The sequence below is a fragment of the Perognathus longimembris genome, chromosome 1 (assembly GCF_023159225.1).
Source record: "Perognathus longimembris pacificus isolate PPM17 chromosome 1, ASM2315922v1, whole genome shotgun sequence".
NCBI lineage: Eukaryota > Metazoa > Chordata > Mammalia > Rodentia > Heteromyidae > Perognathus > Perognathus longimembris.
The window spans coordinates 15,207,325-15,234,230 of record NC_063161.1 but is presented as its reverse complement, the minus strand read 5'-3'; the positions used below and the strand labels follow the sequence as shown (position 1 = coordinate 15,234,230).

The window sequence follows — 26,906 nt, the reverse complement described above, 5'->3', positions numbered from 1 at the left end:
CTCTGCTCTGAACAATAAGAGAATGATAAACAGAATTAGAGTCTTCTGACTTTAATATTCATTTCTCCCAAGAAGTGGCAATCACACCAAGGGGTAGTATAGGATTGCTTTTTTTTTTTCTTTAATTTTGGATCCTCTGACCACCAGTTCCAAAATTCTGGAATTAAAGCATGAACTACCATATGTAGCTCTTTCTCTTTTTAAGTTGATTCTTTTCCATTTCTAGGTCATGACAAGTTGTCATTAAGGCTTTTTGTATTCAAAATTATTGGATAAACATTTAAATCAACTGCCATGTTCTTAGGTATAATGTTCTTTCTGCACTTGCCTCCAATATAATGGTTTCAGAGATTCCCTTCAAAATGAAAGTCATACTGGGCATTGAGGCAAACACTATACTTCTAACACTTAGAATGCTGATGCTGGAAGAACTTGAGTTTGAAGCCAGCCTGGACTACATAACAAAACAAGACAACTGATAAAAAGTCTTATCTATATTATATTAGCATGATTAATGATTTGTCATGAATCATCATCTAGGGCAGTCAAATGGAGCCCTTGGAAATTATCCTTTGCCATCCACTGATAATTCAGTATTTTTGAGACTGTATCTCATTACGTAACCCAGGCTGGGCTTACTTGAACTCATAGTTTTTCTGTGCCAGCCCTCCCCGCTCCAAATGCTGAAGTTATAAGTAGAAGCCACCACCACTACCAAGCCAAGTTTAAAATTTTGAAGCATCTCAATTTGGTTGGAAATATGGTCATCACTGCATTAAAATACCTAATTAAATTACCTAGCACTGATGGCTCACTCCTGTAATCCTAGCTACTCAGGAGCCTGAGCTCTGAGGACTACAGTTCAAAGCCAGCCAGGGCAGGACACACCAAAAATGCCAGAAGTGGAGCTGTGGCTTAAGTGCTAGATCACAAAAGCTCAGAGACAGCACCCAGTCCCTGAGTTCAAACCCCAAAACCAGAAAAAAGTCTTTCTGAGCTAAAAAATAAAAATAAAATTGTGAGAAAAAAAAGAAGCTTACTCATTCCCTGGGAAACCCAAGACAAAGATCTTTCTGAGAGAGATGTGAAGCGAGGTTTGATCAGATCTTCCACGGTGACTGCTGCTAAAGCATTAATGCTGGAGGACACAGTGCTATAAAGGAAAAGAAAACCTTTTTGTTTCTTTTTGGTAAAGTTCATTTCTTTCTTCAATTTTTTAAAAAATGATTTTCCTTTTGTATTAGCTCGAAGTAGTTGTACAAATCCAACACGTCAGTTTCTGAGTACAATGCTTGTTGGGTAATGCCACTCCTTCTAGCATTCTCTCCCTAGCTCTACCAAGCCCACCGTTTCCTCCAGTTTTCCCATATGTATATTGCCAATGATGTCTGTAGTTGTCCGTGTGATTTATGATATTTAATCTTACTAACGCTTTTAGCAATAATGAGGAAGAAGGAAGCAAATTGATGCTTAAACATAATCAGATTTGTATGTTTAAAAAAGTGACAGCATCCTCTTGCTGAAAGCTATTATTCCCCAAGAAGGATTGTGTCAACATGCATAAGCTTCAGAGCAAAAGGGAAAGAACAAGTTCATGTTACTTCTATTTTCCAGCTAATCCTTTGTGCCTATATAAAGAAACTAACCTTGCATATACATATATATACATATATATATATAACTCATTATCATTACACAACAACTTTAAAGCATATTTTGGAGGTATAAAAAAGACTATTGTAAGTCCTCAGTAATGTATACCATAAATAGCAACACTATTGATTTCCTAAATCATCACTAACATATACTATACTTGTTGATAACAATTCCCTGGAGAAAACACCGGAAGAAAGGTCGATGAACAAGTTCAATGATGAAGCACAAGCTCCTTTAAACAATGCATACTTTCCAACATGTAAATGGGGTATTTAGTCGTCATTTTCCCATTGACCACATATGTCATAAACCAAGACTGTAGGCATCCATTTTTGACAAGTAGTAAAAGTCACCACCAAAGGTCATGAACACTGTAACCTGACAGGGGTAGATAGCGCTGTACTAGAGAGCAGAGACCTGTTTAATGGCGGAGCTGGTGATAACTGGATGAATAAAGAAAAAATACAGATTAGTTTCCATCCTATGGGTCATATGTGCGCATGTGCAGAATTAATCCTTGTTCCTCCAAAGTAACCAATAAATAGGGGATGATTCCTACAGGACATAACATGCTCATAGAATCATAGGTTCATACCTTAATGTTCCACTGTAAGCACAGGCCACAAAAAGTCCAGGAACTCCAGGATAGTCTTGTAAAATGTCCAGTACCAAATAAGGCATGAGCTGTGAAATTCCAAAATTTACTTGCAAGTCCAATTTGCTATTAAATACAGAGAATTAACCACCTAACTAAAATTTCCTAGTACCTAAAATTAAAGTCCTTTCTGGCTAACACTTTAGAAAGAAACAAACAGCATAGTAATTAAGTGTGAAGTGTTTGAAAGCAGAGATGGCCTTGCTTACTTAATTTCTATGAGCCTCATTTCCCTCATCTATAAGAGAGGTGTAATAATATTAACCAGTGAGTTTCTATAAAAAGTTGTTATATAATCTCTATAAAGCCTTTAATATAAAGCATGGGAAGCAGTAAAAGTTCATAAAGGTAGCTGTTATTCTATGGGAAAAAATCAGCCATTTTTTGAAACTGGGTAACCTAGAGGGATAAGGACATTGGACAGATTGAAGGAGAGAGAATGATAAAAAGGATGACATTAATTAAGATGCATTATACTCATAAATTGGTGTATTGAATTAAAACCACTTTATATAACTACTTAACAAAGTAAAAAGCTTCTGTACTTTAACAAGTGGCATCTGCATTACATTTTTTGGAATGGTTAATTGGAGATAAGGATCTCATGAACTTTTCTGCCTAGACTGGTTTTGAACCATGGTCCACAGATCTCAGCCTCCTAAGTAGCTAGGATTACAGGCCTGAGCCCCCAGTACCCAGCTGGCATTTTTAAAACTGGGGTTCACACTGTTATTCCTAGGCCAGGAACTTTTATGCAACACTTGGCTGAACACTTTTTTCCAACTATTCCAAGAATTTAACTTTGCATAACACACCTTTCATGCTTACTGTCTGTTAAAATACATTTTGCAGGGCTGTGGATATAGCCTAGTGGCAAGAGTGCCTGCCTCGGATACACGAGGCCCTAGGTTCGATTCCCCAGCACCACATATACAGAAAACGGCCAGAAGCGGCGCTGTGGCTTAAGTGGCAGAGTGCTAGCCTTGAGCGGGAAGAAGCCAGGGACAGTGCTCAGGCCCTGAGTCCAAGGCCCAGGACTGGCCAAAAAAAAACAAAAACAAAAAATACATTTTGCAAACTGTTCTATAGATGTGAAAGATGACAAGGTTGTGCCCACTTGTCTCTCTATGAGAACATGAACTATTTTTCCTTCCCAAATAAATGCTTTGGGTTTGTTTAAACTCAAGGCCTCATGCTTGATAAGCAGGTACTCTCCCCCTTGAGTCATGCCCCAGCCCAAATAGACTTTTTCGAAAAGATTTAATACATAAGAAAAGACATGAGAGCCAACCTGGTCTGCTTCTGATACTTTCTTGGATGTCCAAGGGTCACATTCACGATACCTTGAGTACAGAGCAAGTCCGCACAGCACAGAGCAGGTGAGGATGACCCAGAGCCCCACAAGATTGATGTAAAGAGACCTAAAGAAGGGAAGACAAACCAGGGAAGACAAACCACTGAGTGAATATCATCATCTCCCTTCCAAAGATGAAGAAAAAGACTGCATGCACATGACAGAGCTTTTATAATCATTCCTAGTACATGCACGATATCTATTGGCTATCAAAAATGCAACTTTGGGGCCAAAGGCAGTGGCTCAAGTGACAGGTAGAATGCCTGCCTAGCAAGTACAAGGCCCTGAATTCAAACCCCAAGAATACCCCAACAGTGCGATTTTCATATTCTAATATGAAAATGTAATCTTCTATGTATGCTGTCAACTGATGATATATCTTGAAATACTTCTTTTGGGTAGCGCTTTCTCATGAAATGAGTATGTTCTCCTGGCTGAGATTTGTGGGGTTTGGGAAATTTACTATGGTATCTAATGATATTACTTCAGGTCTTGTCATGAAATCAAGTTTTTATTATCTTTAAGTAGTGGTACAAAGGAGTTGCCATTCAACAAAGCATTTTATGAACACAGTGCATCTTGATCACTGTTGCCCCTTTCCTCATTCTCACCCACCCTTCTCAACCCACCCATTCCCTCATTTTTATTAAGTTTTTAGGAGATATATATATATATATGCCATTTAATGAAATAGTTTATGTATACAATGTATCTTGATCTATGACATCCCTTCAACACCTTCATCGTCCTTCAATCCACCCCCTCCCCTTATTTTTCTTAATTTTGTGGTATACTCATCTTCTTGCAAGTACCCATTTTCCTAGTACATGTTTTGTTGGGCTTTGACTTAGTCTTTCTAAGGAATTATACTATTTGAGCTCTCCATAGAGTCTATTGTACTTCAGTTCATTCATTTGTAACCACCTGCCTGGATGTTTTATTTTATAGTAATGATATTCAAATAGTTTTCCCACCCAAGGCTGATGGGTTTTGTCCTTTGTTGATTGTTAGCAGTGGCCCTTGGCTTTGTGGCAGGGGTTCCTTTCTTTATAGCAGCAATATTACAAAGTAGGGGAAAAATGACCTGCCTCGGTCCAAGTATTCCTCCTTGTCCAAGAAAGGTGCTAAGCCACTTAGAAGGTAACTCGTTTAGTAACAAAACTGCATTTCACATGCTCAATTAAGCAAAAGAAGAATTTATACACAACTGCTTTGTGAAATGCTTTAACTTTAGTATAAATTTGTAAGTCCAAATAGACCATTGTACATGTAAATTATTTTCCTTCAAAATATTGCAAAATACACAAACTCCCAAGCTCACTTCGAGGTGATTCTATATCCAGTCATCTCTATGTATTCATATTGACCTTTCAATGTGTGTAATTTTTCCAAAAAATTAGACATTTTCCTAACAATTTCAATGGACTCTTACTATACTGGCCATACTTTGATTGATTGATCATGGGGCTTGAATTCAGGGCCTGGGTAATGTCCCTGAACAATTTTTGCTCAAGGCTAGTGCTCTGTCACTTTGAGCCATAGCACCACTTTCTGTCTTCTGCTGGTTAATTGGAGATGAGTCTCATGGACTTTCCTGTGAGGGGTTGGCTTTGAACCACGATCTTCAGATCTCAGCCCCCTGAGTTGCATGGATTACAGGTGTGAGCCACCAGCGCCTGGCAATACTTTCCTTTGAATAAAAGAATTGGCACCTTTCATCCCAGCTACTTTTAGTCCTTCTGGTTAAAATCTTAATCCCCTAAATGTATGTGAGCAAAGTAGCCTCATCGAGCATCACAGGAAGTGGTGGTCACTAAGCTGATTCAAGATCCAAAGAAAGAAACAGCCACCCACCCAGACTCTTTGTTGAAGCCAAGGTAGGATCAGAGTCCCTGAGCATCTGTGCACTTTAGTTCAAATCCCCCCGTCCACACACACAATGCCCTCCTGCTCTTCTCCACGTCCCCCACTGTGGTCATTCTTCATATTCACTCGCTGACCCTCCACCTCCACATCTCTCCCTCTGAAGTGGAAAAGGAATGGCTATTGACTGTCTCCGCCACATGTGGGCCAAGTCCAGCATATACAGAACTTCCCACGAGACGGGTGGTTTTCCTTACATTCATTTTACAGCTTTAGAAATGGAGTTGTAGGACTGAGCAACTTGTCCAGGTTCAGCCAGGTAACAAGAGTTTCTAGAACAGAGTTCTAAGCAGATGACTCAGACTGAAAATGAAATGCAAGTCACTCTAGAGTCTCCACGGCTGTCTCTACTGCCTTGTTGTTTCATGGAACCGTATTACTTCACTTTTCACAGACTGGATGTTCTACTAATTTGCTATTGAATTTCCACAAAACAAAAGCCATATCAATGTGTGTGGGGGGGTATATATATATATATATATGTGTGTGTGTGTGTATATATACATATATATGTGTGTGTATGAGGGAATACACATGTACTCACACAAACAGAGAGAAAAAATATAGATTTTACACAGACACACAGACACACACACACACAGCTCCTGGATCAAAGCCAAGGCTACCTGTATGATAAGCAATCATTCTACCATTGAGCTCTCCAACCCCTATTTGTAATTTTATCTCCCACAGTCTTTCAAATGGTTATTTAATTGGTTATTTAAATGATTATTTAATTAAATGGTTAGTATTTAATTATTAATGGTTGTTTACCTAAAAATTCATATACATGTTATCAAATAATTTATATAAAACACATAGTACCACTTTGTTCTCCCTGGTACTATTTTTTGTTGTTGTTGTTGTTGTTTGTGGCCAGTCCTGGGCCTTGGACTCAGGGTCTGAGCACTGTCCCTGGCTTCTTTTTGCTCAAGGCTAGCACTCTGCCACTTGAGCCACAGCGCCACTTCTGGCCATTTTCTGTATATGTGGTGCTGGGGAATCGAACCCAGGGCCTCATGTATATGAGGCAGGCACTCTTGCCACTAGGCCATATCCCCAGCCCTCTGGTACTATTTTTTAACCAAGAACATTATTTGTCTCTTGATCCTGGAACAAGACTTAAATTTCAGCTACACTTGACTCACGGAAGAGTTCCCATAGACAAATGACAGTTCTGAATGATCATACACCATAGTTTGGCTTACAGCTTTCCCTGGAATCTGCTCTTGCAGGAAATGTATCTCTGCACTTGAGACTGGTTGATGCCATAGATGCTGGTCCACGTGAAGGTCCCTCCTATAATAATTGTCCAGAACGTGTGTCTTTGCAAAGGGTTAGGATTAAAACTAAATGAAAAGAAATGAGAACAAACCTGAGTCATTGACAAAGACTAAAGAAAATCCTGCCATATACTTGAATGCAAGACATGCACAAGGATGTATACATTTATTAAGTAATATAAAAGATACCGATAATTTCTAGCTGAAATTTAATTTCAAAAAATTGTGAAGAGATTTGACGTACCAGGATGATAATGGGGAAAACAAATACTCTGAACATTCTTCTCCTCCTAACCTTAGGGAGCTTGTTAAATAAGTCAGCCTTGCTACAGTCAGAAGAGGAAGAAAGAAAAATGAGGTAGAGTGAATAAGAGGAAGAGAGAGAGAGAGAGGTTTCTAAGTGCATCTTGCAAATAGATATGACACTAAAGTGAACACAAAATTAACATGTTTTGGACATGTAATTCCTCTGCTAGCAAATAATTGTCATGATTCTAATTCATAGTTGAGCTTCGGAAGTGACTCAGTTAACACAGAAAGTTTTCATTTGCTGAAATTACCATATGTCCTTATAATTACGCTTTCTTAAAATGCTGTGTGTAGGAGGTAAATAATAATAGCTTAAAACTGTTTGATGGCAGGGCTGGGGATATGGCCTAGTGGCAAGAGTGCCTGCCTCATATACATGAGGCCCTGGGTTCGATTCCCCAGCACCACATATGCAGAAAACGGCCAGAAGTGGCGCTGTGGCTCAAGTGGCAGAGTGCTAGCCTTGAGCAAAAAGAAGCCAGGGACAGTGCTCAGGCCCTGAGTCCAAGCCCCAGGACTGGCAAAAAAAAAAAAAAAAAAATTGTTTGATGGCATGTTCATAAGTCCAAAATATTATTTCAAAAGAAATCTCAGCTTCCATGTTTGAAATATCTCCTGGCCCTTTTCTTTTTAACATGTTAATTTGGATGGGGGAGGGGGAGAAGGGAGGAATGAGGGGAGGAGGTTTTAAACAGTACAAGAAATGTATCCAATGCCTAACGTATGAAACTGTAACCTCTGTGTACATCACTTTGACAATAAAAAAGAAAATCTAAAAAAAATGTCAATTTGGAAGTAAAGATTCTGTTCATCTAGACATACACTATGAACTTGAAAACTTTTGGCAAAAATTAGTATTTGTGGATAGTTTCTAAAATTTATAAAATTCTACAAAAATCTTTCCACATCTTAGATTTAAGATCATTTTTATTTAATACATTATACTTTTTTTACTTAAAAGTTGATCTCAGAAATAATATATGTAGCCAAGCACTGGTGGCTCACACCTGTAAGCCTAGCTACTCAGGAGGCTCTAATCTGAAAGGGTTGATGTTCAAAGCCACCCTGGGCAGAAAAATCCATGAGATTCCATCCCCAAAATAATCAACAAAAATATAGGATGAGATGCTTGACTCAAATGGTAGAGCACCAGCTGAGTAAATAAGTACAAAGTCAGGCATTCAAAGTTGTCTTGTATTATTCCAATAATAGATAGTTTTATTTCTTTTATCTTTGCCTTAGACCTGCTCTGTTACATACAGTCAATTCTGAAACTCTTAGACGACTATAGTATCAACAATTTCCACAAATGAAGAAAATGTTCCGGGTGGTTAACTCATTGAGTAAAGTTGGATAATATGTATATTCAGGCATTTCGTGGAATTGTGATAGCCTGTATTCCGCTGTCTGCTGGAATCTCTGTTTAAAGAGTTTCATGAGTGTTGACTCTTTGACACAAAGAAGCTACTATACTAAAGTAGCTATACTATATCAGCTAATGGAAGCCAACAGCTAAAAAGATTTAGGGGGCTATCTTAGAGAAATAAGACAGGATTTCAAACACCTAACTCTATGGTTTTTGTCCTTATTTTATCTAGAACAGACACTTTGTTCATCGTTTTATTAAAACATTGCAAAATAACAAAGGATACCTTTGAAAAGCCTACAACACAAGAGGGATTTTCATTATCATTTAACCATCAGAACCTTCAATGTTAAGGTCATTAAGATAGCAAATTTTGTTTTCTATTACTGATGCTTGGTGACTTTCAAAGCTCATAATGTGTCTAATTTTATTTATTTTTCAATCTCTTACTGCTGTGTCACTTATTTCAATTTCAAAAGATCTGTGTCCTTTGCATAGAGTGACAGTTAATCCTGCAGGAAAAAAAAAAAAAAAAGATTGGTTTCATTCTCTTTCTCCTCAGCCTGGCCTTCTGGGAAAAGATTTGAGACTAATTAAAAAATTTTACAGTGCTGGGGATATGGCCTAGTGGCAAGAGTGCTTGCCTCATATACATGAGGCCCTGGGTTCGATTCCCCAGCACCACATATACAGAAAATGGCCAGAAGTGGCGCTGTGGCTCAAGTGGCAGAGTGCTAGCCTTGAGCAAGAAGAAGCCAGGGACAGTGCTCAGGCCCTGAGTCCAAGCCCCAGGACTGGCAAAAAAAAAAAAAAAAAAAAAAATTTTACAGGGGCTGGGGATATGGCCTAGTGGCAAAAGAGCTTGCCTCATATACATGAGGCCCTGGGTTCGATTCCCCAGCACCACATATGCAGAAAACGGCCAGAAGTGGCGCTGTGGCTCAAGTGGCAGAGTGCTAGCCTTGAGCAAAAGGAAGCCAGGGACAGTGCTCAGGCCCTGAGTCCAAGGCCCAGGACTGGCCAAAAAAAAAAAATTTTTTTTTTTTTTACATTGCCACTGGTTATTCCCACTTCCAAGTATCCATTCTCCATCTTCTTGTAAAAAGCAGCCCAAGGATTTGCTGTGGGGAAAGTTCTACTTCTCCATTTCACAGTCTGTATGGGTAATCTGCCCTTTTCATGAAATGGAAGCATGGCTTGGGATAGATAAATGGCACATTTTCTTTATCTGAAGTGTAATCTTGAAGTAAAAGGAGTCAGAGTGCTGAGTATAGTCCAGTGAATTCACTACAATTTACTTCTGAAAATGAAGACATTGGTATTGTCCGAGTTCTCACAAAGCTTAACTTTGATGCCTGTTTTTCAGAAGTCCTCCATAGAATTCCCAGGGGCAAAGTGGTTCTTTATTCTTCTTACCAGAGATTTCAGATAACCTGTCTCAATGTAGGCTTAAAGGCTCATCCAGGTCAAAATGAAACAGCTAGTTTTTTCCATGGTTAGCTTTTTTTTTAAGGAAAAATCAAATAGACATTATATGTCATGCTATTCTGTCACCTGAAGCATCAGGCACAATGTTGTTAGTATATTTTCAGAAAACAAAACATAGGTACAAATAATAGCCTTTAGCTCTCTGTTGGCTTTCTTGCTTATAACTGGTGCTCTATCATTGAGCCAGGCCTCCAGTCCTGCATCTATCTCTTTTTTTAAAAAAAATACTGTTGTTATGATATACAGAGGATTTACAGTTACATAAGTCAAGTAAAGAGTACATTTCTTTTGGGCAATGTCACTGTGTTTATCTCTTAAGAGACTTCTTTTTCTTATCTTTTTATCATCTTTTCCCTTATCATTTTACCCTCCTTTCAATGAGGCTTTAATATTTGGAAGAAAAATCCTTTTACTTTGTCCTCTGGCCCTTTTCAGAATTAAACATCACTTGACTAGCAAGCAAGAAACTCCTCTGTAGAGCAATACAGTCACACCCATAGTGACTTGTTTGATTTCTTTAGATAAGCCTACTGTGTCAGTAAAACTGATATTTTTTACAGAGAAAACAAAAGTTGTATTCTATGTTCCAAGAGGTAAACAACAACTTACTTCCAGAAGTTTAATCTTCCACCGGTATAGGCATCATCTAAAATCCTGTTGATGCCACCTTGAATCACTGACGCCTGTATAATCACAGATGCAAATCCAGCTACCATGATTCCAACTTGAAAAACATCTGTCCAGACAACTGCTTTGAGACCACCCTGGGAAGGGAAAGTGTATTAGGATCAATGCTTTCATCAGGCATGATTGCATATCTACATGCCTATACACTATGCTGGACAACAAATGATGGAACTGTGGATCTTGGCCAAGTGTACTCAAAGGAGATGGTCAGGTTGGGACAGCCCTGACAGGGTATTTAGGTCAAGCCCTCATGCCAAAGCAGAAGCGAAGAGGGAAATTTCTACCAGCAAAGAAAACAGGCTGGAAGGAAAAGATAGAATTGTGTGGCCTGCTCAGTGTAAACACACACACACACACACACACACACACACACCATATACAAACACACATGCACACACAGTGAGTGGTATAAGGGGATTGTGACAAAGAAAATTCTGAGTCAAATGACAAAAGTAAGTATGTATCCTATTCGCATGGCTGATATTCAGTTATTCTGTACCCAGATAAATCAGACGTTGAAATATTAAACATATTTTCTTGTGCTAATTCTGCTATAAACGTTTCAAACATAGTCTTTCACCCTCTATGATGTGGGTTTAACCAATGTACCCCCTGAAGACTTTATCTTCTATAAGAACTAGCAACTAGATATTATTTAGAATATCAAAGATCCCATAAGATTTGTATTACTGCAAAGGACCAGTCACCATTGTTCCATATTTTTCTATCCCTGCCTATGGCTTACTGGAGGCTATCACAGAGTTCTATGCTGAAGAGTCGTGTCCTACAGCTATAACAATTTGGCAACAGCAGGGGTGAATAGGGACATACTAAGGACTGACACAATGGTTCAGATAAGAGAAAAAAAAATAGCTATCATCTATGTTGTACCAAAGATCAAGTTTTACCCCAGACCAAATATTCCTTGCAGGAAAGTTATACTATGAGAGGCCAGAGATAGTATTCTTAATAACCCAGTTTGTAGCACACAACCATTGGAGATATCAACTTTAGCAGGCAAAGAAGAGTGAAAGGGGAAATAATGTTCTCCACATACCAGTGTGCAGTAGAATGTGCATACCACACCTGTTGCCACCACTGCACCCCACAGATCAAATCCTGTGACTGTGGAAGAAAAGAGAATACATGCGATAACTCCAAAGCAGGCATAACAAAAATACCTTGCAAAACTTAGCAGGGAGAAAGGTCATGGATCAGCAGAATAAATAAATTGTGAAAGTGGCTATACTGCCAGAAGCAATCTGCATTCAGTGCAATCCTCATCAAAATCTCAATGACATTCTTTATAGAGATGGAAAAATCAATCCTAATTCATATGAAAGTACAAACAGAACAAAGTAGCCAAGAACTCCTGAGGGGAGGGTGGGTCTCAAGGAATCGTATAATACCTGACTTCAAACTATACTACAGAGCCACAGTAACAAAAACAGCATGGCACTGGCACACATAATAATAACAACAAAAATAGGTCAATGGAAGAGAAGACCCAGTTACCTCAAGATGATTTTTCATATAAAAGTAAGTGCCAAAAAGATATATTAGCAAAAAAATAACAAAAACTGTTGGGAAAAGTGGATGTCCACATGTTGAAGGCTGAAACTATATTCCTATCTCTCGACTTGTACTAAAATCAGCTCAAAGTGGACCAAAAACAGTAATGTAAAATCTGAAACTTTGAAATTCTGAAGGGAGACAGGAAAAACACTGGACAACAAAGGCACATGCAATAACCGCCTTAGCATCACTTCAGGAGCCCATCAAATCAGCAAGGATTAACAAAATGGGATTGTATTAAATTAAAAACCTTCTGCACAGCAAAGTAACAACAGGGAGAGCGCCTACACAATCCTTGCCAGCTACTTATCTGAAAAGAAATTAATAACCGGAATATAAAAGAAGCTCAAAAATTTAAACTCCAACAAAAGAACTAGCAATCACAGCAGCAATTGGGCCAATGAGTTGATCAAAAGACAAAGTACAAATGGCCAATAATTACATGAAGAAATGGTCCACATCCCTAGCCATAAAGAAAATGCCAATCAAAATGGTAATGAGATTTCTTTTCACCAGTCAGAATGTTTTGTGAAAACAAACAACAATAAATGCTGACGAAAATGCCAGGGGAAAGGAATCCTTACGCACTGTTGGTGGGAATGTGAATGAGTCTAGCCATTATGGAAATCAACATGAGGTTTCTCAAAAATCTAAACAACAGGTTACCATAGGATCTGGGGGTGCTATTCTTGGGCATATAGCCAAAGGAGTGTAAGTCAGGATACAGCAGACACACCTATACACCTGTGTTTACTGTAGCACTATTCCAAATAGCCAGGCTACGAAATCAGACTAAATGCCCATCATTTGGTACAATGGATACAGTAAATACGGTATATACATATATATACATATATATACATATATGTATATATATATTACACTTAAAGAACAATGATACTATGTCATTTGCAGGAAAGTGGATGGAAGTGGACATCATGTTGTCAAGAAATGAAAGCTTTCAGAAGGACAAAGATCACATAGTTTCTCTCATATGCAGAATTTACACACAAATTACATGTATATATGCACATGTAATATTATTTTAATTATAGGAATGTCTGGGGGGACATGGGGGAATGGAAAAAGGAAGAGGATGATGGGGGTGAATGATACTGAACTATATTGTCCATAGGAATGAAAATGGCAGAAGAAAACACACTGAACACTGTTGAAAATAGGAAGGAGAGGGGATAGGCAAAGAGAGTGTTAGATGGGTGAGCCTAAAGTCCAACATATGCATTGTGAAAAACTATGATGTGACCCTTTTGTACATTTAATATGCACAAATATATATACTTCATTATATATAAACTATACTTCAAAAGCCCTATTTTTTTTTTTTTTTTTGGCCAGTCCTGGGCCTTGGACTCAGGGCCTGAGCACTGTCCCTGGCTTCTTCCCGCTCAAGGCTAGCACTCTGCCACTTGAGCCACAGCGCCACTTCTGGCCATTTTCTATATATGTAGGGCTGGGGAATCGAACCCAGGGCTTCCTGTATACAAGGCAAGCATTCTTGCCACTAGGCCATATTCCCAGCCCCTGAGTTGGGAATTCTTAATACAGGGTGGTGGGTATATTAATATACAATGCATTCTCTCTGTTTAGTGCATGTTTGAAGTTTCTATAAAAAAAAAAGGGTTACAAGATTGGCTGAATAGAGTTTCTCTGGTTCTAGTGCGCAAGTGGTTATATAGCCTTATAAGAACAGAATCCTTGGGCTGAGATATAGCTCAGTGGCAAAGAGTTTGCCTAGGATATGCTACATCCAGGGTTCAAGCCCCAGTACCAAAAAAAGAAAGACAAAAAATTACAGTTCTTGTATCACCTTCCTGTGGTTGTATCTACACTATCTCTGTAATCTTATCTGAGTATATTGGAAACCGTGTATACTGGTATTAGAACTAGGAAATTGAAAGGGAATACCAAAATCGAGAGACACAGGGTAAAAAAAGACAACTACAAAAGCAATACTTGCAAAACTGTTTGGTGTAAGTGAACTGAACACCTCATGGGGGGAAAGGGAAAGGGGGAGGGGGAGGGGGGAATGAGGGACGAGGTAACAAACAGTACAAGAAATGTATCCAATGCCTAATGTATGAAACTGTAACCTCTCTGTACATCAGTTTGATAATAAAAATTTGAAGAAAAAAAAAAGAACAGAATTTTTTTTTCCTCACAGATTAAAGCCAGTGCTCTCTGTCCAGGACTATATTTTAAACCCTAACATCTTTAATTACACTTAAAGTCACTAGGTAACTTATAAAGCCCATAGCTTTTTTCTTAACATAGGAAGTGACCTGTTCTCGATGTTGGCAGCATTGCCATGGGACAGGCCTGGAACTCAGAGGTGAAGAGCACTTCATATGATGGAATTCCTTTCTGTAATGACATTGTCAGACTGGGTGGTGAGAACTACCATACTTGTTACAAAAGCCAGAAAATGGAATGCGGCTTTCGTTGGGTTTCTCCATGTTATATTAATTCCAAGAATTGCACCACAGTCTTAACTATCCCAGAGTACACTTGTCCATTCCATAAGGAAGTTCTAGAGATTAAAAATCACTTCCGACTGATAAGAATTCAAAGGACATGGTGTTTCCCACAAGGTCTTTTGAAGCTGTGACTAACATGAACCTTTGCCTCAACAAATGATTACATTTTCACAGTATTTTATCTACCCAGATCTAAAGATCATAAGTAACCTCTTGATTGGCACACCATTTATAAGCACACTACAGCTGGCTGTCCCTTTGTCACCAGATGACATAGATAGTTTCTCTAATATGGTCCGTGGGCCATATTAGAAGTAGAGAGAAGAAAAAGTTGTTTGCCTGGCCAATCTTACAATGGATCTGAGCAGTGCACAGAGTCTCTTGTAGATGAACTCCAGGTAATAGACAAGACAGAAGGAGTACAGCTATTCATGATTTAGACTACTGGGATGTCCTATCTGAAGGAATGGAGAATAGGTGGTAGAAATGCACTAAAGGAACAACATTAGCTAGTGATGAGCTCTGCCTTTCTATTCATCCACAGACATTTTGGAACTATCCATCCAGAAACTCAAAGAAGCTAGAATTGACACTAAACACATCTTACTTCCTTTACAAAACTGATGGTGGGAGTTGGGGGGGGGGCGCTGAAAGTATCCTTCCATCTCTCCATCTTCTCTGACATAGAATAGGCCTTACTGAAAATGAACCCCAAACCATGAGTTATTTCTTTGACCACTCTATAATGTACCTTGATTCAAAGCCAGGGCAGGGGCATAAATAACAATTCCAGTATACAAAATCTGTGAAAAGAGCGGGGGAAAAAAAAGAAAGCCAAATGTTATATGAACAATATGGTTATATTATATGAACAATAAGGTCAATGAATTTAGAGGAATATAAAATAAATTAGTATTTGTCTATAAAACCAACAATAGAGTAGAACTTCAGTTTCAATATAGTTATTCAAATTTACCTATAGCTGGGTGCTGGTGGCTCATGCTTATAATCCTAGCTATGCAGGAGGCTGAGATCTGAGGTCCAAGGTTCAAAGCCAGCCTGGGAAAGAAAGCCTGTGAGACTCTTATCTCCAATTAACCACCAGAAAAACAGAATTGGAACTGTGGCTCAAAGTGGTAGAGCACTAGCCTTGAGCTGAAGAGCTCAGGGACAGCCCCCAGGCCCAGGACTGGCTTTGAACTACAATCCTCAGATCTCAGCCTCCTGAGTAGCTAGGATCACAGGTGTGAACCACCAGTACCCGGCAGTAATTCTGTTTTTCACACTGTCAAATGACTACTTCAGTTGAGTCTTACAGTTCAGTCTTTTAAAGGGGAAAATGGGCAATACTGTAATTTTTAAATTGGGGCTTTGTGCTTGGTGGATCACTTAACCCCATGCCTCTAGCCCTTTATATATATATATATTTTTTTCCAGATAGGGTCTCACCCTTTTCACTAGGATTGGCTTTCCATCCAAACCCTACTACCTATGGCTCCTGAATGGCTGAGATTACAGATGTGTACCACCATGCTCAGCTTGGTTTTGTTTTTGTTTTTGTTTTTGTTTTTGTTTTTGGCCAGTCCTGGGGCTTGAACTCAGGGCCTGAGCACTGTCCTGGCTTCTTTTTTGCTCAAGGCTAGCACTCTGCCACTTGAGCCACAGCGCCACTTCTGGCTGTTTTCTGCATATGTGGTGCTGGGGAATTGAACCCCCCTCATGTATATGAGGCAAGCACTCTTGCCACTAGGCCATATCCCCAGCCCCCAGCTTGTTTTTTTATGATTAGTTCTCACTAATTGTTTCCTGGGTCAGCTGCAGTGATCCTCCTAGCTCAGCTTGCAAGCAGTTGGGATTACAGGCATAAGACACCACATCCAATACTACAGTCCAACTTCTTAAAGAACATAGATGGACTTGCTATTTAGGATAGGCTTCCTAGCAAGTTATTCGTTTCTTCCTATCTACCTATCAGGGTTGTTTTTTTTTTTTCATATCTATTACTCATGGTGTTGCAAAAATACCATGAAACCATACAACTTATCTTCCAGTGTTAGAATTCCCACTGTCAGTCATTAGAGCTCCCTCAAATATTTTTGATCATGTAATAACGCTATTACTGTTATCATCATCTAGGCAGGGAAGATGGGAGCATATTTTCCTAAGGCAATGTATCTGTTTCGTGACCAAGACACTATTAAATTTGATTTTTCTCTTGAGCTGGTACTGGGGTTTGAATTTAGGGCCTCACACTCTCAACTTTCTGCTTCATGGCTGGCCTTCTACCACTTAAGTCATGCCTTCAGAATGGCTTTTTGCTAGTTCATTGGAAATGGAGTCTCAAGGACACTTTGCCCAAGCTGACTTTAAACAAGATCCTCCAAGTCTCAGTTCTTTAATAGGTAGGATTACAGGTATAAACCACCAATGCCTGGCTATTACAATCTTGAAATTTACTTAAATTGCTCTATTCTTCCAGGAAGCAAAGCATTTGCTGCAATACTGGTTAACAATCTTAAAATATAAAGGTGTGGTGACAGTGGTTTTCTTTTTCATTTCCTCATATTTTCAACATCCTTTTTTTCCCTCTTTTTTTTAAAAAACAGTCTTGCCAAGTTGATCTTGAACTCATGATTCTCCTGTCTCTGCCTCCTAAGTGCTATGCTTAAAAACATATTATCAATCACCACACCATGCTCAACTTCTCTTCTTTATCTTTCATGTGTTCCCAGCTAAGATTCATACCCATACCAGAGATTCAAAATATTCCAGATGGCAAAAGATGAGATAAGTAGTGGAAAACTACTCACTGTTTGAACAATGAAGAGGACTGTTCCACAGAGACGAATATATCTGTTAAATCGAAGTTCTAAATACTGTGGCCAAAAAAAAGACAAAAAATAGTTATTATATGAGTTCTCTAGGTAATTATTTCTTTTAAATAACAGGTTAAGCAGTTAAGGGCTTTTGTACCCTGTTTTCACTTTCCTATTACTTTATGTATAGCAAATTGCCTTTTAGTTTAGAGTCCAATTCAGGAGATTTTAACACACACATAGATTGGGTAACCCCTCAAGAGATTTTAATACCCACGTAGATTGGGTAACCCCTTATCACTGGGGCACAAAACAGCACCATCACCATAGAAGCTCCTTCCTGCTGCTCCTTGGTGTTCACACACTCCCTCTTTGTGAAACCATACCAGGAACTGATTTATTCTCTATCTATAATTCAACTTGAAAGACTGGGAAAATGGAATTGTATTCTTTTATTTTTTTTCTTTGCCAGTCCTGGGGCTTGAACTCAGGGCCTGAGCACTGTGGAATTGTATTCTTGTTTGTTTGGGTTTTCAGAGTAAGCAATCTGTTGTTTTCTCTTCTCTCTCAATAGTTATCCATTTGGTTTGATTCGCTCTGCGGAATTCACCTTTTCCTATTGCAACAATAGTGAGGAAACGGTCCAAGGGCCTGGCCCCTTCAGACTGAGGAGGTCACGTGACTCTAAGACAACCAATTAGCTTCTTCTCCCAACGGAAGGCCCCCCCCCTCGCCCATGTGAAGTGATGCGATTGGAGCAGATGATGGAGGCAGGGAATTGAGAAGCTGCCCTAGACTTTACGGATCTGCTCACTCACCTTCTCCCCCAGTTCCTACTCTTCTATTATATACACATATTTTTATTTACCTACATCACCCACATCGGGCTTTTGTTGTTGTTGTTGTTGTTTTTATAAAACAACAGTTTATTGTTCAGTAGTTGTACAAAGATGTATCTGTTAGGTCCTCTCCCTGAGGGCTCCATGTAGCTGCCCCCACCTCATTAAGTCTCCACCCAGTTACCTGGGTAACCTGCAGACCTGGAGGCAGTTACCTCCCCTTTCCCTGAGGTCACATCCTAATCCACCTGGCCACACCCCTTGCCCCTGCCCTAGATATAAGGCCCGGCTGGGTGGGGGTCGCTCTCTCTGTCTCTCTCCCTTCTCTCCGGCCATGGATCATCTTGGCCACAGGCCAGCAGTTCGGTAATAAACTTTCTCTCCTGCCTGAATACCGCCTGGCATTCTCCTTTACCGGCTACCTACTTTAAAAACCTAACAATATCAATTCCAGAAGTCAGGATATGAGTATAATGCTTCTTCATCCAAGTCACTCCTTCCATCCTTCTCCCCCATTTTTCTCCCTCTTGTCCTTACCCTTATGTTATGTCATTCAGTTTTTACATAATGTACATCAAATATAATGACAACATTTGCTGACCCTACCTTCATTCTGGTGCTGCCTTCCTGTTGCACTCCTTACAAAGACATGTCTACTTCAGAGGCTGATTTTTAAACCACAGTTAACATATATCCCACTAGGCATGTAGCATCTATCAATCAGAGAACACCTGGCATTTGGAATGATGACCCAATAGAACACTTCAAGAAAATTATGATGTGACTGTTGACCATGTCTTTCCAAATGAAACTTCTCCTGGCTCCTTCCTCTCTGCACTCCAGCCATTTGCCCAGTGACACACAATTAGCTGGGATTCTTCCAGCACCTGACAGCTACTTTCCTACAGGTTTCAACCTAGTGAATGCTTTCCTCAAGAATCTCTCTGTTGCAGTTTGCTTGTGATTATCATAATAATCATCATTTGTTTATTTTCCAGGTACAAATCATACTTTACAAACTGTTTTAGTGTCTTCAATAATTGTACTCATTATAGGATGATAGTTTAAAAGTAAAAATGAAAAAAAGAAAGCTGCTCTTAAAGATCTGAAGATGACAGCCAATTGCAAAAGCAGTTAGCCTCATGTAGTTAACTATAGAGTGGGTAGATTTCACCCTAGAGCCATGAATTCTGTCAGATTAGCTTGACAGAGTTATAGGTATTTCCATGAATTGCCAATTAAGACATGAATCAAAATAGCAAATTTACAACAGATGCTCAAAGCTGGAATCACTTGTAAAGAACTCACAGGCATGTTGTTTTGTTCAGCTTTATTTTGTTTTGGAACAAATTTTCTCTATGCAGCCCAGGCTGACCCCAAACTTGTGATGCTTGTACAGTGAGATCAGTTTCTGTTCCAAGTCAAGACTCTGACCATTCTCTATTCCTTTTGAATGCTGCTATGTCTTATAGTACAATATGCTTATTTCCTATATTGCTCTCCATATCTCAGGTTCCTTTTCTTTATATTGAACATCACAGTAGTAATTCTTTCCTATTTGTTGGGTTTGGGAGACCATCCGAAGGTATTAATGGATGATGTGGTTAACTCACGATTAAGTTATTAAAGTTTGTAAGATCCAAATCCATGGGAATTGTGAATTAACACATGTCAAAATCATTCAAGGACATTTTGGAAGAGCTTTTAGAGACAACAAGACTTTCTGAAGTCTGTAAACAAGACAATGTGATGGGGAATCATTTTAGTAAATCTCTATTACACATGAATGACCATGCATAAACAGAAGCCTTTTCTTTCTCTAGGCAATTCTAAGTGTCTGAATGGCTGGAACCTGAAAACTATGAGTAAATGTGAACTAAATTATTTACTTGAACTAAATAATTTAAAAACACTTGCATAGATAGGAATATATCCATATGTATTACGCATACACATGTGTATATGGGCATATGTGTGTTATTCCCCACCCCCAAATCAGCTAATCTAAGAAAATCAGTATACTTAAATTCACCCAAGACCAAGTTGAGATAAATCCAAGAAATCTATGACAGTGTCAGCCATTGGTACTGTACTAGACTACAGAGGAAATACTTAGAGTCTTCCAGAAGTTCAGATCTCTGGGCAGTGGCTCAGAGAATAGCTCCAGAATTGACATGCAAACCTACAGAATGACAACAGATGCCCACAGTCAACTGAGATCTCTCCTAGTCCTCAGGTCACTAAATAACTTAGGGTCACTAAGACTTCTGTGAATTAAAAAGAATTTAAAATTTACTTTAAATAAATTTGCTCAAACACATAAATTCAGTTGGAAACAGATGGCCCCTTCAAAAAACAATAAATTATATTGGATTTCTTGTCAGTCTGGAAGGTACTAAACACCTCTCAAGTTCAAGTCTACCTTTTTGTAAAGCACTCTACTACTATACTACATCCACAGCCCACAGCCTACCATCTGAAGAAAGTAATACATGGATATTTAAAAAGGATTGTGAACAGGTGATTTTTAGCTACAGAAATGCAGATAAGAAGATTCTATATTTGAGCCAGAATGCCAGGGAGCCTTCGCTCATTGTTGGATTTAGCATTCTGTATAGCGTTCCATCTCTTAGCAAGAAACCATAAATACAGTATTCCATGAGAAAGATTTTGCCATCACCAATTGATAGTGGTAACCCATGCTGTCCTTAATTGTCTAGCAACCCTGTTTAATACCTACAATATGCCCCTAAATTCATATATCTTTGGTTCTCTCTGCACTGGTATCAGCCCTACTCAGGGCTATAACAGACGCACTAGAACTTTCAGAAGCAACCACTGTGTTTCCATATTGCTGTAGATTGCTCTTACTAACTTCACTTACTCTTGAGTCTCTACAAATCAAACCCCTAGCATGTGTCCCTTGCAAGTCTATATTTTTAGTGTGGAGTCAGTCAATGTATGTTAGCATGCAGCCCAATGCTAGCATATATATTCAATATTTTTAAAGTGTGTGCCATCATGTTTTAGCTGGACTCTCTGCTAAGGTAGCTCCCATCACTGACTGCTTATAATAAATCAGTTTCTCCTTAAGTTAATGTTGAAACTCCAAAGAGAAACAGGTCAGTGATTATGAGATCTGCACTCACCCGGCAAGACTGAGCTCCTCTTGCCAGATTATCCAAACCCTTTCCAAGTGTCAAAGTTAGTTAATTCAGAGTTCACATACTTGAACATCTGAAGATCCTATCAGTTAACACATATACATAACATAAACCAGGTGTTCATATATTACAGTGCTGGAAAATTCTTTTCATCTGCTAAGAAATACCTGTTCACATCTCCCTCAAAATAAGAACTCCCTTTTGTCCATTCTCCTTCATGCATTTCTGATAAAATTATAAATAAAGATAAAAATTTCTCTGTCACAAGAAAGTAACTGCAAAGCTGGGCACCGGTGGCTCACATCTGTAGTCCTAGCTACTTAGGAGGTAGAGATCTGGAGGATAATAATTTGAGGCTGGTCCTGGCAGAAAAGTTCACAAGACTCCATCTCCAAAATAAGCAGCAAAAAGCTGGACTCAAGTGGTAGCACACCAGCGGAGGAAGCAAGCCAACCAATAGAAAGCATGAGGCTCCGAGTTCAAACCCTGACACTTGCAATACATTATTAACAATAAAGTAACTACAAGCACAGCCTTGGTAGAGAAATTACTAGAGAGCCAGTAGCTACATGCTGGAGTTTTGTGGCCACAGGGAATATCAGTCTGTTGAGTTCTCAAAAGAAGTCAGAATTTGGAATTTAAGTGGACTTTGCCTCATCATCACTAAATGCTTAATTAGTAGTTTGTTTTTTATTTATTTTTTTTTTTGGCCAGTCCTGGGCCTTGGACTCAGGGCCTGAGCCACTGTCCCTGGCTTCTTCCCGCTCAAGGCTAGCACTCTGCCACTTGAGCCACAGCGCCACTTCTGGCCGTTTTCTGTATATGTGGTGCTGGGGAATCGAACCTAGGGCCTCGTGTATCCGAGGCAGGCACTCTTGCCACTAGGCTATATCCCCAGCCCTAATTAGTAGTTTTTAATAAATACATTTTCTATAAGGGTTTTGTTTTCTTTTCTAAAGAAAAGCAGGACTGAGAGCTGAAAATGACCTTGAGAAAGCCACCCACCAAAACAGAAAGTCCCTCCTGCTCCTTTTGGGACTGGTGACTGCTCCTCCAGAAACCAGAGAGAGAGAGAGAGACAGACAGACAGACAGACAGACAGAGGAGGGCAACGCTGGCTGCCCCCAAGTGCCTCACCCTGGGCATCACTAGGGCCAAGGCAGAGCTTGTTACCAACATTTGGTGTGCCATTCCCCAGCAGCAGCTGAACCAGCCTCAGAAGGAAACTACCTTTCGGGGAGCCTGGCTTAGATTGAACAAAGACATAAACTCAAGGACAAAGAGGACAAATCCCCAGGCCTTCTTAATGGCTTAGGAGAGAAGAAATGCCCTGGGTCCAGGGCCTGGGTCCATACTTGACCTGGGCCCCACTGTTCCCTGTAGCTTTTACCATTCCCACTCTGCCTGCTGCTCCCATTTAACAGCTCTGGAACCGACTTAAGCCAACCTCAACACAGGATTTGTAGCTAAGCAGCAGATAACATGTGCTTCTCATTAATCACCTTTCCACAGAAAGTGACAATCGAACTGTTTAGGTGGCCAGACCTGGAAGTTGAACCCAGGGCCTGGGTGCTCTCTATGAGTCTCATCCCCCTCCCCTACGTCCACTCAAGGCTAGTACTCTATGATTTGGACCACAGCACCCCTTCTAAGTTTTTGGATGCTAATTGGAGCTAAGAGATTCACAGACTTTCCTACCTGGGCTGGCTTTGAACCTCATTCTCCCATCTCAGCCTGAGTAGCTAGGATGACAGGCCTGTGTCTACTGAGGAATTCTGACTGCTAATTTTCCCAGTGACCCCCCTCCCCCCAACATCCTAACCACCCCACTAATTCTGGCCATCATTTGCCCGGCATGCACTCTATACTTGGCCCTATACTAAAAGCTACACCTAACATCATCTCAGTTAATTCATCCAACAACTCAATGAATCGATGGTGTTATCTTCCTTCTTTTTTGAGATGAAGAAAGAGGTACAAAAGGTTAAGTCAGGAAGTGGTCCAAGGTCACATAGCTGATGTAAGTGGTAGACTCTGATTTCCATGCACATTTTGGATCAAAAACTACTTCACCATTTGAGTGCCTGACTTTGACCGACAAAGACCTGCTGTGAGGGGATTCTTTGCAAGGAGCAGCTGAGAACCAAAGATACTGAAAGGTAGAAAGGACTGTCAGCCCTGGCCCACTCCACCTCATGTCTTTAAAACTGAGCTGGGGACCATCCAGGCTTTCCCCAAGAAGAAGAGAAGGGACATGAACCTGGCACAGAGAGAGATGGCCATGTGGTAAAACTAGCACTCGATCTCCCCAATCCTCCCCTCTATTTACCTCGTAGGTGCTGGTGATTCCCAGTTTATAGAACACGGGGAGGAAGACCTCCGCACTGATGATCACCACAAGAAAGTAGGTGATGCCAAACACGCTGAAGATGGCTCCAAAACGGTAGACCTCAGAGGGGGTGCCCAGCACGGTGACGGCTGACATGAAGCTGGCGGAGAGGGACAGCGCCACGGGCACGGCCGTCATGCTGCGCCCCCCCATCAAGAAGTCCTTGGAGGTGTGCTGGCCGCCCCCCGCGAAGGCGTAGTAGATGCCGATGGCGGCCGAGATGAGCAGCATGCCGGCGAACACCACGTAGTCCCACACCACGAAGCCGCCGATGTCCCGCCGCGCATCCATGGTTGCTGCGCGGTGGCCCCGGGTGGGTGCCTTGCGCGCAAACTTGGGGGAGAGTGGGAAGCCACTCCACGGTGAGCAGCCCGGACCCCCGCCAGGCGCAGCCCGGACCCCTGAACTGCACAGCCCAGACCCCGCGGTGCCGCCTCCGGTGCCGGCTCCGCAGCGGCTCTACTTCCTTTGCTTTGCTTTTGAAAACCCTGGGCGCAGGGGGTGTGGTGCCCTGCGGAGATGAGAGGCGTCTTCCAGGCGTTGCCCGACGTGTCCGCCCTGAGCCCTGAGCGCTACGCCAAGGTAAGGAGCTCAGGCTCTCCTCGGCTGGCCCCGGAAAACCCTGCACCCCGGTGCCATCAGTGGCGCGCCCTCAAAGCCTGGGACTTGAGGAGTCCGTCCTCCCCCGAGAGTTCACCAAGTGTGGGGGCTGGGGTGGCCCGGGGATCACCGTTGGGACACTGGGGGGCCCGCGGGCAGGTGATACCTGGAGCCACCAGCCTCTCCTCCCCCACCCCCACCCAGAGAAGCCCCAGGGAGCAGATTGTATCAGCGGGCACTTCAGGCACGCCTGGTTTAAATAAGCAGGTGACCCGTGGGGGAGTGCGGGGGAGGGAGGGGCAAAGGACAATTGTCACGCCTTGAAGTTCAGCTTTCCACTCCAACAGTCCAGGTCCTGACAGGAAGATGTGGCGTGGAGATTTTCAGGTCGTCCTTATTTGACAAGTTAATGGGTGATGGGAATGACAGGTGAGGAGAGAGTGCAGAGTCCGGCCGGTAGGAAGGAGAGAAAGACAGACTGTGTGCTGTTGCTGGTCTGTGTTTTCCCCCAAGCAACTAGTCTACAGCCCCAGGGTGGGAATGGTAGGTGCTGTAATGTTAAGGCCTGGGAGACTTAGGATGTGACCCCGGTACTCCTGACACCTTTGCTAGTCACTAGGGTTAACTGTTTTCTTAAAATATATATATATATATATATATATATATATATTTTGATTATCCTTACATCGTTGTACAAAGGAGTTGCCATTCAGTTTAGGGATATAATGCATCTTGATCAATGGCACCCCTTTCAACATTCTCACCCATCCCTTCTATCCCCATCCCTTCCCTCACTTTTCTTAATTTTGTAGGATATGCATTAAATTCTTGACTGCACCACCCCCTTCTTCTCTTTGTTTGTTTTAGTGTAATTTTTTTTTTGGCCAGTCCTAGGCCTTGAACTCAGGGCCTGAGCACTGTCCCTGGCTTCCTTTTGCTCAAGGCTAGCACTCTGCCACTTGAGCCACAGCGCCACTTCTGGCCGTTTTCTACATATGTGGTGCTGGGGAATTGAACCCAAGGCCTCATGTATACGAGGCAAGCTCTCTTGCCACTAGGCCATATCCCCAGCCCCTGTTTTAGTGTAATTTTTACCATTAGTCTGAGATAGGAATCATCTCCATTTCTTCTAAATGAAGGCAGCGATGAAATCACTTGCTCTAGGAAATGGTGGAAATGTTTCTCAGTTCAGGTCCAATTTCAGAACTCATTCTTTTAATCATAATGCTGTACTCTGCAAAAACTTCAAGCAAATAGGTCTTAAATGCAGGCACAAATGTGGGCCCTTAAGACATCTGCAAGCATAAGAAAAAGATTGTTTCTGGGACCAGTATGTAGGATTTATTTGAAGTGTCTAAATTTTGAAATATTGCTAACAACTAGTGTGTTTCACTCAATATGATTCTTGAATCTTCTTCTAAAATAGACCCTTCATGCAATTGTGTCTGACCATAGATCTATTTCATGTTTTTCTTGATCATTTTTATACATCTTTATAACTTATCAGTTAATCTTTGTGAGCAAATGTATAATGCGTTTAACCCCGTGAAGAATGTGAAGAAAACGGTATCCTTTTATTTTTTTTTATAAACTCGCAATATTTGAATATAGTTTTAGAGGAAAATAGAAGCTAAAACGGAGTGATTCAATCACTCAAACAAAAATGCAGTTTGGAATTATATCATACAGGTTTAAATTTACTGTAAATATATTCCATATACACATCTTGTCTCTGTGTGTGTATGTGTGTGTCAATTTATAAGACCAATACACAGAGGAAGCCAATTTGGCTTCTAGGAGTTGAATCTGCTACTGAAAAAAGAAAATTTTTATGTACTGGTTCTTGGGCCTGAGCGCAGGGCCTGGGCTTTTGTCCCTGAGCTATTCTGGTCAAGGCTCTTGCTCTGCCACTGAACCATAGCTCCACTTCTGGTTTGGGGTTGCTAATTAGAGATAAGAGAATCACAGACTTTTCTGAGCATTCTGGCTTCAAACTGCAATCCTTGGATCTCAGCCTCCTTACTCACTAGGTTAAGCAAGCATGAGTTACCAGAGTCAGGCTTGAAAAAAGTAAAGGTAAGTCAATAGTCCTAGCTCTGGTAAAATACCATTTAAATAAAACTTCTTTTGCATATCTAAAATTAAAGACAGAATGTCAGGCAACTAATGACCAGCATACCTCCGAAGTCATTTGGAGTCAGACCAGCATAAAGTTGGAGACTCTAAAACCTGACATCCTGATTTTTATTTTGCTGTATATTAGCCATATTTTGGGTAAGTGCTTCCCTCTTTAGACTTAGTTACCCG

General features: G+C 40.6%; 1 protein-coding gene across 1 annotated transcript in view; it reads right to left on the bottom strand.

The window, feature by feature from the left end:
• Slc5a8 (solute carrier family 5 member 8) overlaps positions 1–24,932 on the bottom strand; it is a 36,847-nt gene extending 11,915 nt beyond the window's left edge. Inside the window, exons 1-9 of the mRNA XM_048357411.1 lie at positions 23,940–24,932; positions 17,602–17,667; positions 15,543–15,594; positions 11,779–11,846; positions 10,644–10,798; positions 6,797–6,937; positions 3,603–3,732; positions 2,252–2,340; positions 1,041–1,153 (exon numbers count right to left, since the gene is read on the bottom strand). Coding sequence (XP_048213368.1) covers positions 1,041–1,153; positions 2,252–2,340; positions 3,603–3,732; positions 6,797–6,937; positions 10,644–10,798; positions 11,779–11,846; positions 15,543–15,594; positions 17,602–17,667; positions 23,940–24,290 — 1,165 coding nt within the window. The 5' untranslated portion in view covers positions 24,291–24,932. The remainder of the gene's footprint in view (positions 1–1,040; positions 1,154–2,251; positions 2,341–3,602; positions 3,733–6,796; positions 6,938–10,643; positions 10,799–11,778; positions 11,847–15,542; positions 15,595–17,601; positions 17,668–23,939) is intronic.
• Between the last annotated feature and the right edge of the window lie 1,974 nt (positions 24,933–26,906).